Source organism: Bos mutus, chromosome 15 (assembly GCF_027580195.1).
Source record: "Bos mutus isolate GX-2022 chromosome 15, NWIPB_WYAK_1.1, whole genome shotgun sequence".
NCBI lineage: Eukaryota > Metazoa > Chordata > Mammalia > Artiodactyla > Bovidae > Bos > Bos mutus.
Window position 1 is genome coordinate 15118009 of NC_091631.1, and position 13565 is coordinate 15131573.

General features: G+C 40.5%; 1 protein-coding gene across 4 annotated transcripts in view; it reads right to left on the reverse strand.

The window, feature by feature from the left end:
• Positions 1–12214: 12214 nt before the first annotated feature.
• Positions 12215–13565, reverse strand: part of IFTAP (intraflagellar transport associated protein) — a 65854-nt gene continuing 64503 nt past the window's right edge. For all 4 annotated transcript variants that reach the window (XM_005890915.2, XM_070383541.1, XM_070383538.1 and 1 more), the window contains one exon: positions 12215–12461. In XM_005890915.2, the coding sequence (XP_005890977.2) occupies positions 12303–12461 (159 nt within the window). In that variant the 3' untranslated portion in view covers positions 12215–12302. The remainder of the gene's footprint in view (positions 12462–13565) is intronic.

Genomic DNA, 13565 nt, shown 5'->3' on the forward strand with positions numbered 1-13565 from the left:
CTAATGTAGTACTAGTTCACCGGTGGGTTCTCTGGATATTGCATTGATTTCTCTTTCCTGTGTCAAAATTGGCCTCTCTGTGATGTTACTGAGTAATTAGCCACTCTTTTTTCCTTCTTCCACATCTCATCTAAACTGAAGGCGAACATGTGGTGAACACTCAATTGACACTTAGTGTTTTCTTAATGCTTTCTATTTTGATTAATTAATTGCTTAACATGTCATGACTGTCAAATTAGGGGGAACTGAAGATGGGAGCACACTTGTAGCAAAATATATTTCATTTCTCATTCTAAATTACGGTGGATGGCATTGGATGGTTTATTTATTTGATATATAGCATATTAGAGCTTAATTTCACCACAATGTGAAGTGATCATTGTGGGTACCATCTGGGATCCTGACAAATCGAGGACCCTAATGACAGGACATAATACACTCACTTAGGCCAACAAATACAGAAGCCATTACAGAAGTGAAGAAATTTTCCAGAAATACTCTGACCAGCCCTTTACACAGTTCCTGACATGTAAGGGACTCACGTTTCCTTACTGCTTTTTGTTTGTTTCCTTATTGTTTTGAAAACAGAAGCCTCTCAAGTCCAACATGCAAGCCCTCACCTGCAACCTGCACACATTCTTCTTTGTTTGTCTTGGATGAAAGCCCCCTCTCCAGAGTCCTGTGCACCTGCACACAAGCAGCCAGGTGTTCAGCTGTTCGACACCAAACGACCACCAACACGCAGCTCCCTCTGTCACACTTCCACTTGGTGCACGGAGGGGGTGCAGAAACCGGCACTACAGGCAAAGCCTCCAGGACAGAACAATAAAAAGGAATAAGCTGAAGAAAGACAAACACTGCAGGATGTTGTCCCCAGAGAAAGGTTAGCAAACTCAATTTTAGCAAAACAAAAAGGCGACACAGACCAACTAATCTGTGAATTTCTTTCACATTTGAAAATAAGTTGGATTCAATGCAAAGTAATATAAATTTATTTGCACACAATATATATCATGCATATACTGTTGTTTAGTGGCTAAGTCGTACCCGACTCTTTTGCCAACCATGGACTGTAGCCCACACGACGCCTCTGTCCACAGGGTTTCCCAGGCAAGAATACTGGAGTGGGTTGCCATTTCCTTTTCCAAGGGATCTTTCCGACCCAGGGATCAAACCCACTTCTCCTGCATTGGCAGATGGGTTCTTTACCATTGAGCCACCAAGGAAGCCCCAAGGGTATATATATGGATATAAAAACATCAAGTCATCAAAAGTCGTTACGGTCAATATGTCAACAACAGGATAATACTATAACCAAAGCATTTAAAGAAAATCATAAACTATTCTCCAAAAACTAAAGTCTCCTAAACAGATCTCTGCTTTCCAAGCTAAATCCTCTATAAGTTCAAGACAACAACCTTTTGAAACCCAAAGGACTGAGGAAATCATTTTTGCAAAGATATACCATGTTTTTTCTAAATGACCCAATGCTTGTGATACAAATACTTTCTGGATTTTCCCATCTTTGTCAGGGCGGGGGTGGAAAAGAAGATAAGAATAATTAGTGGTTTTTTTCTGCCTGGTTGTTAAACACCCTAATTACTTCAAGCACCATTACTGCCTTTGAAAATCCTGTTCAATCTAAACTAAAATTCATGCTAATTTCTTCTGAGAATTTAGCCAATATTAACACAATTTGAAAAGTTATTAGATTCACTTTTCTAATCTTAACAGGGATGTCCATATTCTAAGCATATACAATGGAGATAATCTATTATCATCTGAAGTGTAATGAACAACAGAAAAGCTCTTTAAAAAGAGCATTTGTATAGACCTGAAAAGTATTATAATTACATGTCATGTACCATAACCTTTATTACTGACTTGCCATTATTTTGATACTAAAATGACTTCCTTTATTTCTTCTTACAAACTTTACTTACATTAAAATCACGTTGTTGGGTTTTCCTCCCACCTTTGTACCAGATGGAATTACTTTTTCTAATTGTTCGCTCAGTAAATCAACATTCTGGTGCAGCTTGTGCAGACATTTTGGGTTCCTTTTTTATCATAAGTTCAGTGGGCTAACAAATCATGACATTATTTCTTTCTATAACAAAATGTAACAAAGGAAGTAGATTATAAAGAAACATTAGTTGAATGAAAAAATCTTGATGTGACCCACTTTTGTGGCACACATCCTAGATTTTGTAATTAAAGGAAGCCAGTGATGAGAACCATAATATTTAAGAAACCTGCTTTCTAAATAGGCATGAATGAATGAGATTTAGTGTTTGGGCAGGGAAACAGTGTTCACAAGGCAGAATGTGACAAGTAGCAACAGTGTCATAAAATGCTATGGAGGTTTCAGTTCAGTGCTCAGTCCTGACTCTGCGGCCCCATGAATCGCAGCACGCCAGGCCTCCCTGTCTATCACCAACTCCCGGAGTTCACTCAGACTCACTCACATCAAGTCGGTGATGCCATCCAGCCATCTCATCCTCTGTCGTCCTCTTCTCCTCCTGCCCCCAATTCCTCCCAGCATCAGGGAGGTTTCAGGGAAGATGAAATTATACTGGTTGGAAGGATCAGAAAATTCCACAGAGGAAGTGACCCCTGGGGTGAATCTTAAAGGATGAGTAGAAATTCATTGGGCAGAAATGAAGGGTGACCATCCAGAAAGAATGAACAATAAGAAGAAAATCAAGAAGGTGGAAAGGAACATCTGGGAACCATGTGTACTGAGTTTTGTCTGTGTCATGGCCAGACTAGGGAATAGGGCCTTGTACGTTAAACTGAAAAGGTTTTTAACAATCAGTAGACAATGAGCTGGTACCCCACTCCAGTACTCTTGCCTGGAAAATCCCATGGACGGAGGAGCCTGGTAGGCTGCAGTCCACGGGGTCGCTAAGAGTCGGACATGACTGAGCGACTTCACTTTCACTTTTCACTTTCATGCATTGGAGGAGGAAATGGCAACCCACTCCAGTGTTCTTGCCTGGAGAATCCCAGGGACGGCGGGGCCTGGTAGGCTGCCGTCTATGGGGTCGCATAGAGTCGGACACAACTGAAGTGACTTGGCAGCAGCAGCAGACAAAGAGCAGCTAGTAGTGGTTTTGAAAAGATTGCAACACAAAGATGAATATGAAAGCAATGTGCAAAACAAGCTACAGTGAAAGAATAGAGGCATTTAGGGACTAATTGGGAAGTAGGAAGGATTCCAGAAGGAGATCAGTAACAATGAAGTCTTGAATAAAGGCCAGGAGGATACAAAGGAGAGATTGGAACCAAAAGGAAGTATAGAGGCCAAAACGATACTCAGGCAACCAATGTGGTGCCATAAACAGAAATAGGAACATCAGGAATAGGAAAGGGAGGTGCTTCAGAGGATGGAATGCCTAACACTGAAAAGACACACATTCCAGAGACCCAGCCAGAGACCCAGCACTTAATGTATCACTTCCCTCTCTCAGTGTCAGGCAACCTAGAACTTACTCAGCCTCCACTTGTTCACCCCTGAGGCTTTCTACAACATGCTAGGAATACCCAAGACCCTCCTGACATCTCCATCACCTCTGCTCATTCAGTGTCATAAACACAAGCACTTCCCCTCGAGGGGCACCATGTTCAGCCTTACCAAGGATGAGATGCTACCTTCATTCACACAGTTCTAATGGTCCAGTCCTGAAGCAGCTCTGGCATGCTGTCCTAATCAGTCTAGATGTGGTTTTGTGGCATCTGTCCTTATTTTCCTTTTCATGAAAATGGCTTTACTATTTAGTGGATTTTTAAAATAAAATGCAAAAAATAAAAGTATATGCATCTTGCAATAAAAAACATGGAAAATAAAATTGAGGAAAGTCTCAGAAAATAGAGCAAAAGAAAGAAAACAAGAGAGTACAAAAATATTAGAGTAGCATCTAAGAAGTTTGATATCCAAAAAGCAAACATTCTAGGAAAACAAAGAGGAAATGGAAAGAAGAAGGTCATCAAAAAATAATTCAAGGCAATTTCCCAGAACCAAGGATGTAGCTTTCCAGACGAAAAGGCTACTGAGTGCCCAGTACCAAAAGTGAAAACAGACCTGTGTCAGCAAAGATCACTGTAAATTTTCAGAAAACAGGGGATAATGAACTCACAGTAACTTACACAGAGAGAGAGAATGGTAGAAAAGCCCTTTACAGTGCAGCCTGGCACACCCCTCCAGCAGAGCCTTTCCCCAACATAGTACAGCCCTGGCCCCTCTCCACCCGTCTCCCCTCAAATATTAATCAGATTATGTCCCTCCTCTGTTTACAAATCTCTTGTGACTTACATGACACTAAAATAAAAAGTAATGAAAACAAGGCAGTTAGGCTTTAAGACCCCCCCTACAATGTGACGACTCTGGTGAGCATTAACATTTTTGAATGAATGGATAAAAGATTCTGCGTTACAGTCAGCTACCAAAGTGAAATTTCCTTCTTCCTAACTCACTCTTTAAGTTCTGTTTCCTTTTCCCTTCCAGTTTTTTTCCCTTTCAGTCTTTTCTTTTCCAGTCAGCAGTCCACACTTTTTAATGCAGAATGTTGGGAATACTGGTATTATATCTCATGAATGGCTCCCAAATAGGGTTTTCAATGAAAGAAGTCATAACAAGGTTTTAAAAGAACAACTGAGAAGTCAGTCAAGTTCCCATGTGAGCCACAATTCTCCATGGGGTTAGGCAAGGCAAAGAAGGAACAGGGTAAATGGAATAGTTCTAGTCCATATTCACATTGGCCATTGGATAATCATCATGAGTCTAAGAAGTAATATATTTATATAAAACATATACATATATATTATGTCTTGAATATAAAAGTGCTCAATAAATGCCTAACCAAACCGAATTGATGAAATGGACCTCTCGGTTCTTCTTCAAACTTTAGAGGTTTGATTCATTCAGTAAATACTTATTGAACAACTACTATATTGCAGGCCCTTTTCAGGTGTTGGGGCCATGGCAGCAAAAAGGCAGAGGAGCTCGGTACCCTCTTGCAGTTCATGATCTAATGGGAGAGTTCGTTAAGACATAGACAAGGTAAGGTAAAGGGATGCACAGTGACAGGGTGAAGGCTGTGAGAAGAGGATTAGACAGACTGGTCAGAAAGAGACTCTGGAACACACTTCACCGAGACCTGAATAAAGAGAAATAGGAGCCACACCAAGAGCAGGGAAAACCAGGCAGAAAGAAGAGCAAGAGAAGAGCACAAAGGTGGAAACAAGGTAGAGTATTTGAAAAACAAAAAGAATACAAACTGGTTAGAACATCATTTAAAAATGCTGCTGCTGCTAAGTCGCTTCAGTCGTGTCCGACTCTGCGACCCCAGAGACGGCCCCCCAGCAGGCTCCCCCGTCCCTGGGATTCTCCAGGCAAGAACACTGGAGTGGGTTGCCATTTCCTTCTCCAATGATGAAGGAGGTACAAAATGAGATTGAAGAGGCCCCTATGGAGGGGCATAGGATATATGGGCTGGGTAGGCCAGGGTGAGGTGAATGGATTTCTCTTCTGCTTATCAGTTCAGTTCAGTCACTCAGTCGTGTCCAACTCTGCGACCCCATGGACTGCAGCACACCAGGCCTCCCTGTCCATAACCAACTCCCCTTTATTCAAACTCATGTCCATTGAGTTGGTGATGCCATCTAACCATCTCATCCACTGTCATCCCCTTCTCCTCCTGCCCTCAATCTTTCTGAGCATCAGGGTCTTTTCAAATGAGTCAGCTCTTCGCATCAGGTGACCAAAGTACTGCAGTTTCAGCTTCAACATCAATCCTTCCAATGAACACCCAGGACTGATCTCCTTTAGGATGGACTGGTTGGATCTCCTTGCAGTCCAAGGGACTCTCAAGAGTCTTCTCCAACACCACAGTTCAAAAGCATCAATTCTTCAGTGCTCAGCTTTCTTTATAGTCCAGCTCTCACATCCATACATGACTACTGGAAAAACCATAGCCTTGACTAGATGGACCTTTGTTGGCAAAGCAATGTCTTTGCTTTTTAATATATTGTTTAGGTTGGTCATAACTTTTCTTCCAAGGACTAAGCGTTTTTAATTTCATGGCTGCAATCACCATCTGCAGTGATTTTGGAGCCCCCAAAAATAAAGTCTGCCACTGTTTCCACTGTTTCCTAATCTATTTGCCATGAAGTGATGGGACCGGATGCCATGATCTTAGTTTTCTGAACATTGAGCTTTAAGCCAACTTTTTCACTTTCCTCTTTCACTTTCATCAAGAGGCTCTTTAGTTGTTCTTCACTTTCTGCCATAAGGGTGGTGTCATCTGCATATCTGAGGTTATTGATATTTCTCTCGCCAATCTTGATTCCAGCTTGTGCTTCTTCCAGCCCAGTGTTTCTTATGATATACTCTGCATATAAGTTAAATAATCAGGGCAACAATATACATCCGTGAAGTACTCCTTTCCCAATTTGGAACCAGTATGTTGTTCCATGTCCAGTTCTAACTGTTGCTTCTTGACCTGCATACAGACTTCTCAGGAAGCAGGTCAGGTGGTCTATTATTCCTATCTCTTTAAGGATTTTCCACAGTTTGTTGTGATCCACACAGTCAAAGGCTTTGGCATAGTCCATAAAGCAGATGTTTCTCTGGAACTCTCTTGCTTATGGAGACATATTTTTCTAGGAAATTCCAAGATTGTCTCTTTCACGTCATTTCCCATACTATTGTATTCATACACCTTTCGCCTCCAAGAAACAAGCCAATGAAATGAAATTTTTTTCCCTTTTTCATATTTTAATTCAATCATACAATTACTATCACATAAGGAAAATTTCTTGATGAAAGAACTAAAAACCCTCTTGATGAAAATGAAAGAAAGTGAAAAAGCTGGCTTAAAACTCAACATTCAGAAAACGAAGATCATGGCATGTGGTCCCATCACTTCATGGCAAATAGATGTAGAAACAGTGACAGACTTTATTTTGGGGGGGGGGGCTCCAAAATTACTGCAAATGGTGACTGCAGCCATGAAATTAAAAGATGCTTACTCCTTGGAAGGAAAGTTATGACCAACCTAGACAGCATATTAAAAAGCAGAGACATTACTTTGCCAACAAAGGTCTGTCTAGGCAAAGCTATGGTTTTTCCAGTGGTCATGTATGGATGTGAGAGTTGAACTATAAAGAAAGCTGAGCAGTGAAGAACTGATGCTTTTGAACTGTGGTGTTGGAGAAGACTCTTTAGAGTCCCTTGGAATGCAAGGAAATCCAACCAGTCCATCCTAAAGGAAATCAGCCCTGAATATTCACTCAAAGGACTGATGCTGAAGATAAAACTCCAATACTTTGGCCACTTGATGTGAAGAACTGACTCATTTGAAAAGACCCTAATGCTGGGAAAGACTGAAGGTGGGAGGCGAATGGGGACAACAAAGGATGAGATGGTTGGATGGCATCACTGACTCAATGGACATGAGTATGAGTAAACTCTGGGAGTCGGTGATGGACAGGGAGGCCTGGCGTGCTGCAATCCATGGGGTCGCAAAGAGTCGCATACAACTGAGCAACTGAACTGAAGGAAAATTTCTTTTTTTATAAGAGGATACAGCTCTATCTCATTCATGGGAAAAGACATTTTTTGATGAAGGAAGCAAGAAAGTTCAATACCAGATCTAAATATTTTTTTCTCCTTCTTATGTGATTCCATATAAGATGGATCCTGCAGTAATAAGACTGCCCATTGAGCCACCACACAGAACAAGCTAGGGCTGGTATTGCAGACTTGGAGTGAACTTTTCTCCATTCCAGCTAGTTTGTGTAGCGACTGCCACTTTATTTCAAGATACTCAAAATTTTCATGTTCTCCCCTACCATTTTGGTGCATACCTGCAGGAGCTTCTCCTGATCTTCTACTCTTTCTTACTCTTATCCTAAATCCCACTACCTAATCCAAGTAAGGATCATTCATACATACACTTGTAGGCTTCTTCTAAAGGCACTTGGTTAGGGTTTGCCAGTCAATACAAAATGAACCATTCACATCAATTCAAGGGATCCATAAAGATGAAAGTCATGATGGAGTTTTTACTAGTTAGGGCAAGAGTAATGGTACGGTTGAGACAAAACTAATTCATTCAAAGGCTTTAAGGAACCTATTTCCAGTGTCATTTTTGCCGTAATGCACACCTGCCCCAAATAATGCAAGAATCAAAAAAAAAAAAAAAAAATTCCAAAGGGAATGAAGCTAATGATATACCAACTCTACAGATAGAATGCTCTGCAGTAACATGCATCTGCCATCTACCACCACCCCCACCCCACCCCCAGTTAATGGAATACTCTGCCAACATGTAATTCTTTTTGAATAGTTGCTTTCGTTTCTTCTATTATAAAACTATTTAAGTTTATAAAATGGCCGATTCATGTTGATATATGGCAAAAACCATCACAAAATAATTAAAAAAATAAAATAAAATAAAACGGTGAAGGCTTTTATTTACAATACCAAAATGCTATATATATGTGTGTATATATATATAGTCAAAAGAGAGTCTCTGATCTTGTGAACAACTATAACACACTGTGGTTGTCAAGTTAGCATATGTATAGACTGCCTACTAAAATACTGTCTTAACCTCACAACAACACAATATTGTAAAGCAATTATCCTCTGCTGCTGCTGCTGCTGCTAATGTGTCCAACTTCAGTCGTGTCCAACTCTGTGCGACCCCATAGATGGCAGCCCACCAGGCTCCCCCGTCCCTGGGATTCTCCAGGCAAGAATACTGGAGTGGGTTGCCATTTCCTTCTCCAATGCATGAATGTGAAAGTCAAAGTGAAGTTGCTCAGTCGTGTCCGACTCTTAGTGACCCCATGGACTGCAGCCTACCAGGCTCCTCCAGCCATGGGATTTTCCAGGCAAGAGTACTGGAGTGGGGTGCCATTGCCTTCTCCAATTATCCTCTAATTTAAAGTAAATTTAATCATCAAAAAATATATTGTCTTAACCTCACAACTGCTCCCTTATGCCCACAGTGCACCAACCAACAGTCCCTGAAAGTTCCACCTTCCAACCTCTCATCAGATCCACGCCCCCATGTCATGTCCACCTCCCCTGCCTTGGTTCCAGCTCTCATCTCCCACGTCAACCACTCTAACAGCCTCAAATCAAAAGGTCCTATTGATTCTTTCCAACCAACCTCAAACCTCTCCTCCTCTGTGAATATTCCCCACCTCTCCAGGGTGGGGAGATTCAGTAACTCTGATTTGCTTCACCCAGTAGCTCTTAGTACACACCACTCTTACAATACTGATTATACTCTACTGCAATGCCATCAAATAAAAATACACATGGCACAAACATAATTTTAAATGCCCCAATAGCTTCATTAAAAAGGCAAAAAGAAATTGGTAATTTTCAACAATATATTTTACTTAACCAGATACATCCAAAATATTATCATGTCAACATGTAATCAATACAAAAAACAAGATATTCTATAATTTTTCATATTAGTTCTTTGAAATCCAATGTATGTTTTCCCTTTACAGCATATTTTAGACACTAAGGTGTTATCAAAAATAGTTGATCTGTATTTAGTTGTCATAAAAGTTACAACTGAAAAAAGTAGATTCACACACCCAAGTTGTTCCAAATGAACTTGAGAGTTTTATAATAACTGCATCAAATATCAACTTTATATTTTAAGTTAAAATTAACATCCAAAATCAGTTCCTCAGTCACACTAGTGGCTAGTGGCTATGAGGTTGGGTCATGTAGCTCTATGGTAATTATTTGCATATACATTTGTCCTTCCCACTAAATCAGACTATATCTAATTTACCTATATCCTCCTCAAGCATAGGCTTGCCACATATATGGTGTTTCGTGAAAGTCTGTTGACTAGACAAAGAAAAACAGACACGGAAATCACCTGACTACAGCAACAATAAATCAAGAAAATTCTTTTGTAAGGAATATGAATGGCAGTTTTATGAATATACACACACATACAAGCACAGGCTTGTATTAAAAATAATTATGACTAAGTACATTTGAAATTGGGGCAGCCACTATGGAGAACAGTATGAAGGTTCCTCAAAAAACTAAAAATAAAGTTGCCATATGATCCAGAAATTCAATCCCTGGGCATATATCCAAACAGATTATACTTCAAAAAGATACATGCACCCCAATGTTCATTGCAGCACTATTTACAACAGCCAAGATATGGGAAAAGTGTAAATGTCTATCCAAAGATGAATGGATAAAGAAGCTGTGGTACATATATACAATGGGATGCTACTCGGTCAAACAGAGAATGAAATAATGCCATGTGTAGCAACATGGACAGACCTAGAGATTCTCATACCAACTGAAGCAAGTCAGAAAAAGAAAGGTAAATATCATATGACAGCACTTACATGTGGAATCTAAAATACGACACAAATGAACTTATCTGTGAAACAGAAAGACTGACAGCACTTATCCATGAAACAGACTCAGAAAGGCTGTCTGCAGAACAGGTGTGTGGTTGCCAAGCATGGGGGTGGGGAGGGAAGGAGGAATGATAAGGAGTTTGGGATTAGCAGGTGCAAACTATTATCCATGGAATGGATAAATAAGGTCCCACCATACAGCACAGGGAACTATATTCAATACCCTATAATAAACCATAATGGGAAAAAAATAGGAATAAAATACATACAAAGGAAAAAAGGCTAAGTACATTTGATTTGTTACTCATTCCTTCAATAACAAAAATCACTTCATATATACTATCCCCCTTCTGTGCCCTCACCCCCTTTTTATCCTCCCTTTAAAGCATTCATGGGTATTGTACACAACTGGCACTTCATAATAGTTTTTACATTCGCTGGTTGCCTTCTCTATGTCTTGCCTTCTCAAATTATATTTCAAACTTCTGGAGATAGAGATCATTCCTTGTACTTTGTAACTATCCTTATACATGGTTGAATGGCAGTAACAAAGTACAAGAATTTAATATATGACATATAATCAATTTTCAGATGCTTTCCTTTTCAGTAAAGTCTTTCCCAGTCAATTCTCGAAGCCCAGCCTCTCAACACTCACATCCATATCACTGTCTCTGGATACCTGGCACCTGGGACCTACCACATGACCAGTTCTTCTCCAGGCTTTGCATGCTCAATTGCCCTTCCTCCCCAAGTAGGTAGGGTGAAATTTCCAGTCAATGTCACAATACCCTCATTACCTTCTTGCAGTGCTCTGACCAGATAGACCCTTCTGTAGGTGCTGCTTCCTGTTCCCATTTGCCACCTCCATCTCCCCCTATCAGCCATGGATACAGCCAAGTGACAGAAGAGAATTCTGTAAGGATAGAGGCTCCCCTGGTGGCTCAACTGGTAAAGAATCTGTCTGCAATGCAGTAGACTGCCTGCAATGCAGGGGACCAGGTTTCATCCCTGGATCAGGAAGATCCCCTGGAGAAGGAAATGGCAACCCACTCCAGTATTCCTGCCTGGAAAATTCCATGGACGGAGGAGTCTGGCATCCATGGGATTGCAAGAGTTGGACATGACTGAGCGACTAAACCACATAAACCATAGAGAGCAGTTTGGTTTTGTTAGACGCATCGCCTGGGCTTCCCTGGTAGCTCACCTGGTAGAGAATCCACCTGCAATGCAGAAAACCCCAGTTCCATTCCTGGATCAGGATGATCCGCTGGAGAAGGGATAGGTTACACACTCTAGTATTCTTGGGCTTCCCTGGTGGCTCAGATGGTAATGAATCTGCCTGCAATGTGAGAGACCTGGGTTCAATCCCTGGGTTGGGAAGATTCCCTGGAGAAGGGAACGGCTGCTACCCACTCCAGTATTCTGGCCTGGAGAATTCCATGGACTGTATAGCCCATGGGTCACAAAGAGTTGGACACAACTGAGCTATTTTCACTTTCACTTTTCAGACTCATCGCCCTACTGAAAAGATTGGTGGTATGGGCATGCTCAGTTGTATCTGATTCTTTGTAACCCCGTGGATTGTAGCCCCCCAGACTCCTCTGTCCATAGGATTTCCCAGGCCAGAATACTGGAGTGCCGTTCCCTTGTCTAGGGCATCTTCCCGACCGAGGGATTGAACCCACATCTGCTGCGTCTACTTGCATTGATAGGCAAATTCTTTACCACTGCGCCACCAGGGAAGTCCACTGACAAATAACCCTATAAATCAATGCACACACATACATTTACATAAAGGGGATTACAACAGGTTTCTCTTTTAATTTCATGTTGCTTGAATAAGAACAAAATAAAAATAAATGTAAAGAGGTCTGGGTGGATCAGTCATGGGGGTCCTCTAAGTCTGCGCTCTTTGTCTTCTGCTTGGATAGCTCTTTGATGGCATTCATCTCTGCAGGAGTGAACTTGGGGGTTAGCACCACCGCATCGTAATCGAATTCTTCATCAAGCGAGAAGGGCTGAACTTCGTCTCCAATGATCTATAAAAGGTAATGGAGGAGGAAAATCATATATAATCATTGTAAATGAAGATAAAGCTGAAAACATAAACTCCCTATTAATATTTAATTAAACTTTTTTTAGACTTCAGCACTCTCAGCTGATTAAGCTGTTTTTAAGTAAAGGAATAAATTCAATTATTCAATTTGACCTAATTTAGGCCTTTTAATATGCCCCATTTGTACCATCCTGCATTGGAATGAATATCATTAGCTAATTCCACCCACGGCAAGAATCAGAAAGTCTCTCTTGCACACATTCAATACATTTTTACCATTTGTAGCATAAGGGCTACATGCATATGGAAAAAAAAACTAAGTTTGCTGTTGTTCAGAAGCTAAGTCCTATCTGACTCAGGGTCTTTTCCAATGAGTTGGCTCTTCACATCAGGTGGCCAAAGTATCTGAGCTTCAGTTTCAGCATCAGTCCTTCCAGTGAGTATTCAGGGTTGATTTCCCTTAGGACAGACGGGTTTGATATCCTTGCAGTCCAAGGGAATCTCAAGAATTTTCTCCAACACCACAATTTGAAAGCCTCAGTTCTTCAATGTTCTTCAGTGTTATGGTCCAACTCTCACATCCATACATAACTACTGGAAAAACCATAGCTTTGACTCTATTCAGACCTTTGTTGGCAAAATGATGTCCCTGCTTTTTAAGAGTTATATTCAAATGTAAGAAAATAAACCCTAAGATTTTGTTCAATCTTAAAGACATTTTTATTTTTAGTATTTACTAAAAAAGACTTGTATCAAAAAAACATTCATTTTTAAGATAAAAATACTCTATGCTTAACATACTTCTTCAGATAGTACTTGGGCCAATAACAGCAGGAATTAAAACACAGTGTCCCCCTTAAATTAAAAAGTCTAGGATCCTTTCTTCCCACCAAGCATTTTAAAATATTACAGAATTTATTTGCAACTCAGAGTAGCTGCAAAAAGAAATAATAATTTTGTACCTGCTTATTCATAATCAGTGAATTTTAAAGACTTCCTAAAGGAAGGTAGTTTAAAAAGTGTATTTTCCAATAAACAAAAGAGAATGCTTTAAATCTCATTGTATTACCCGTTAGAAAGCCTCTCC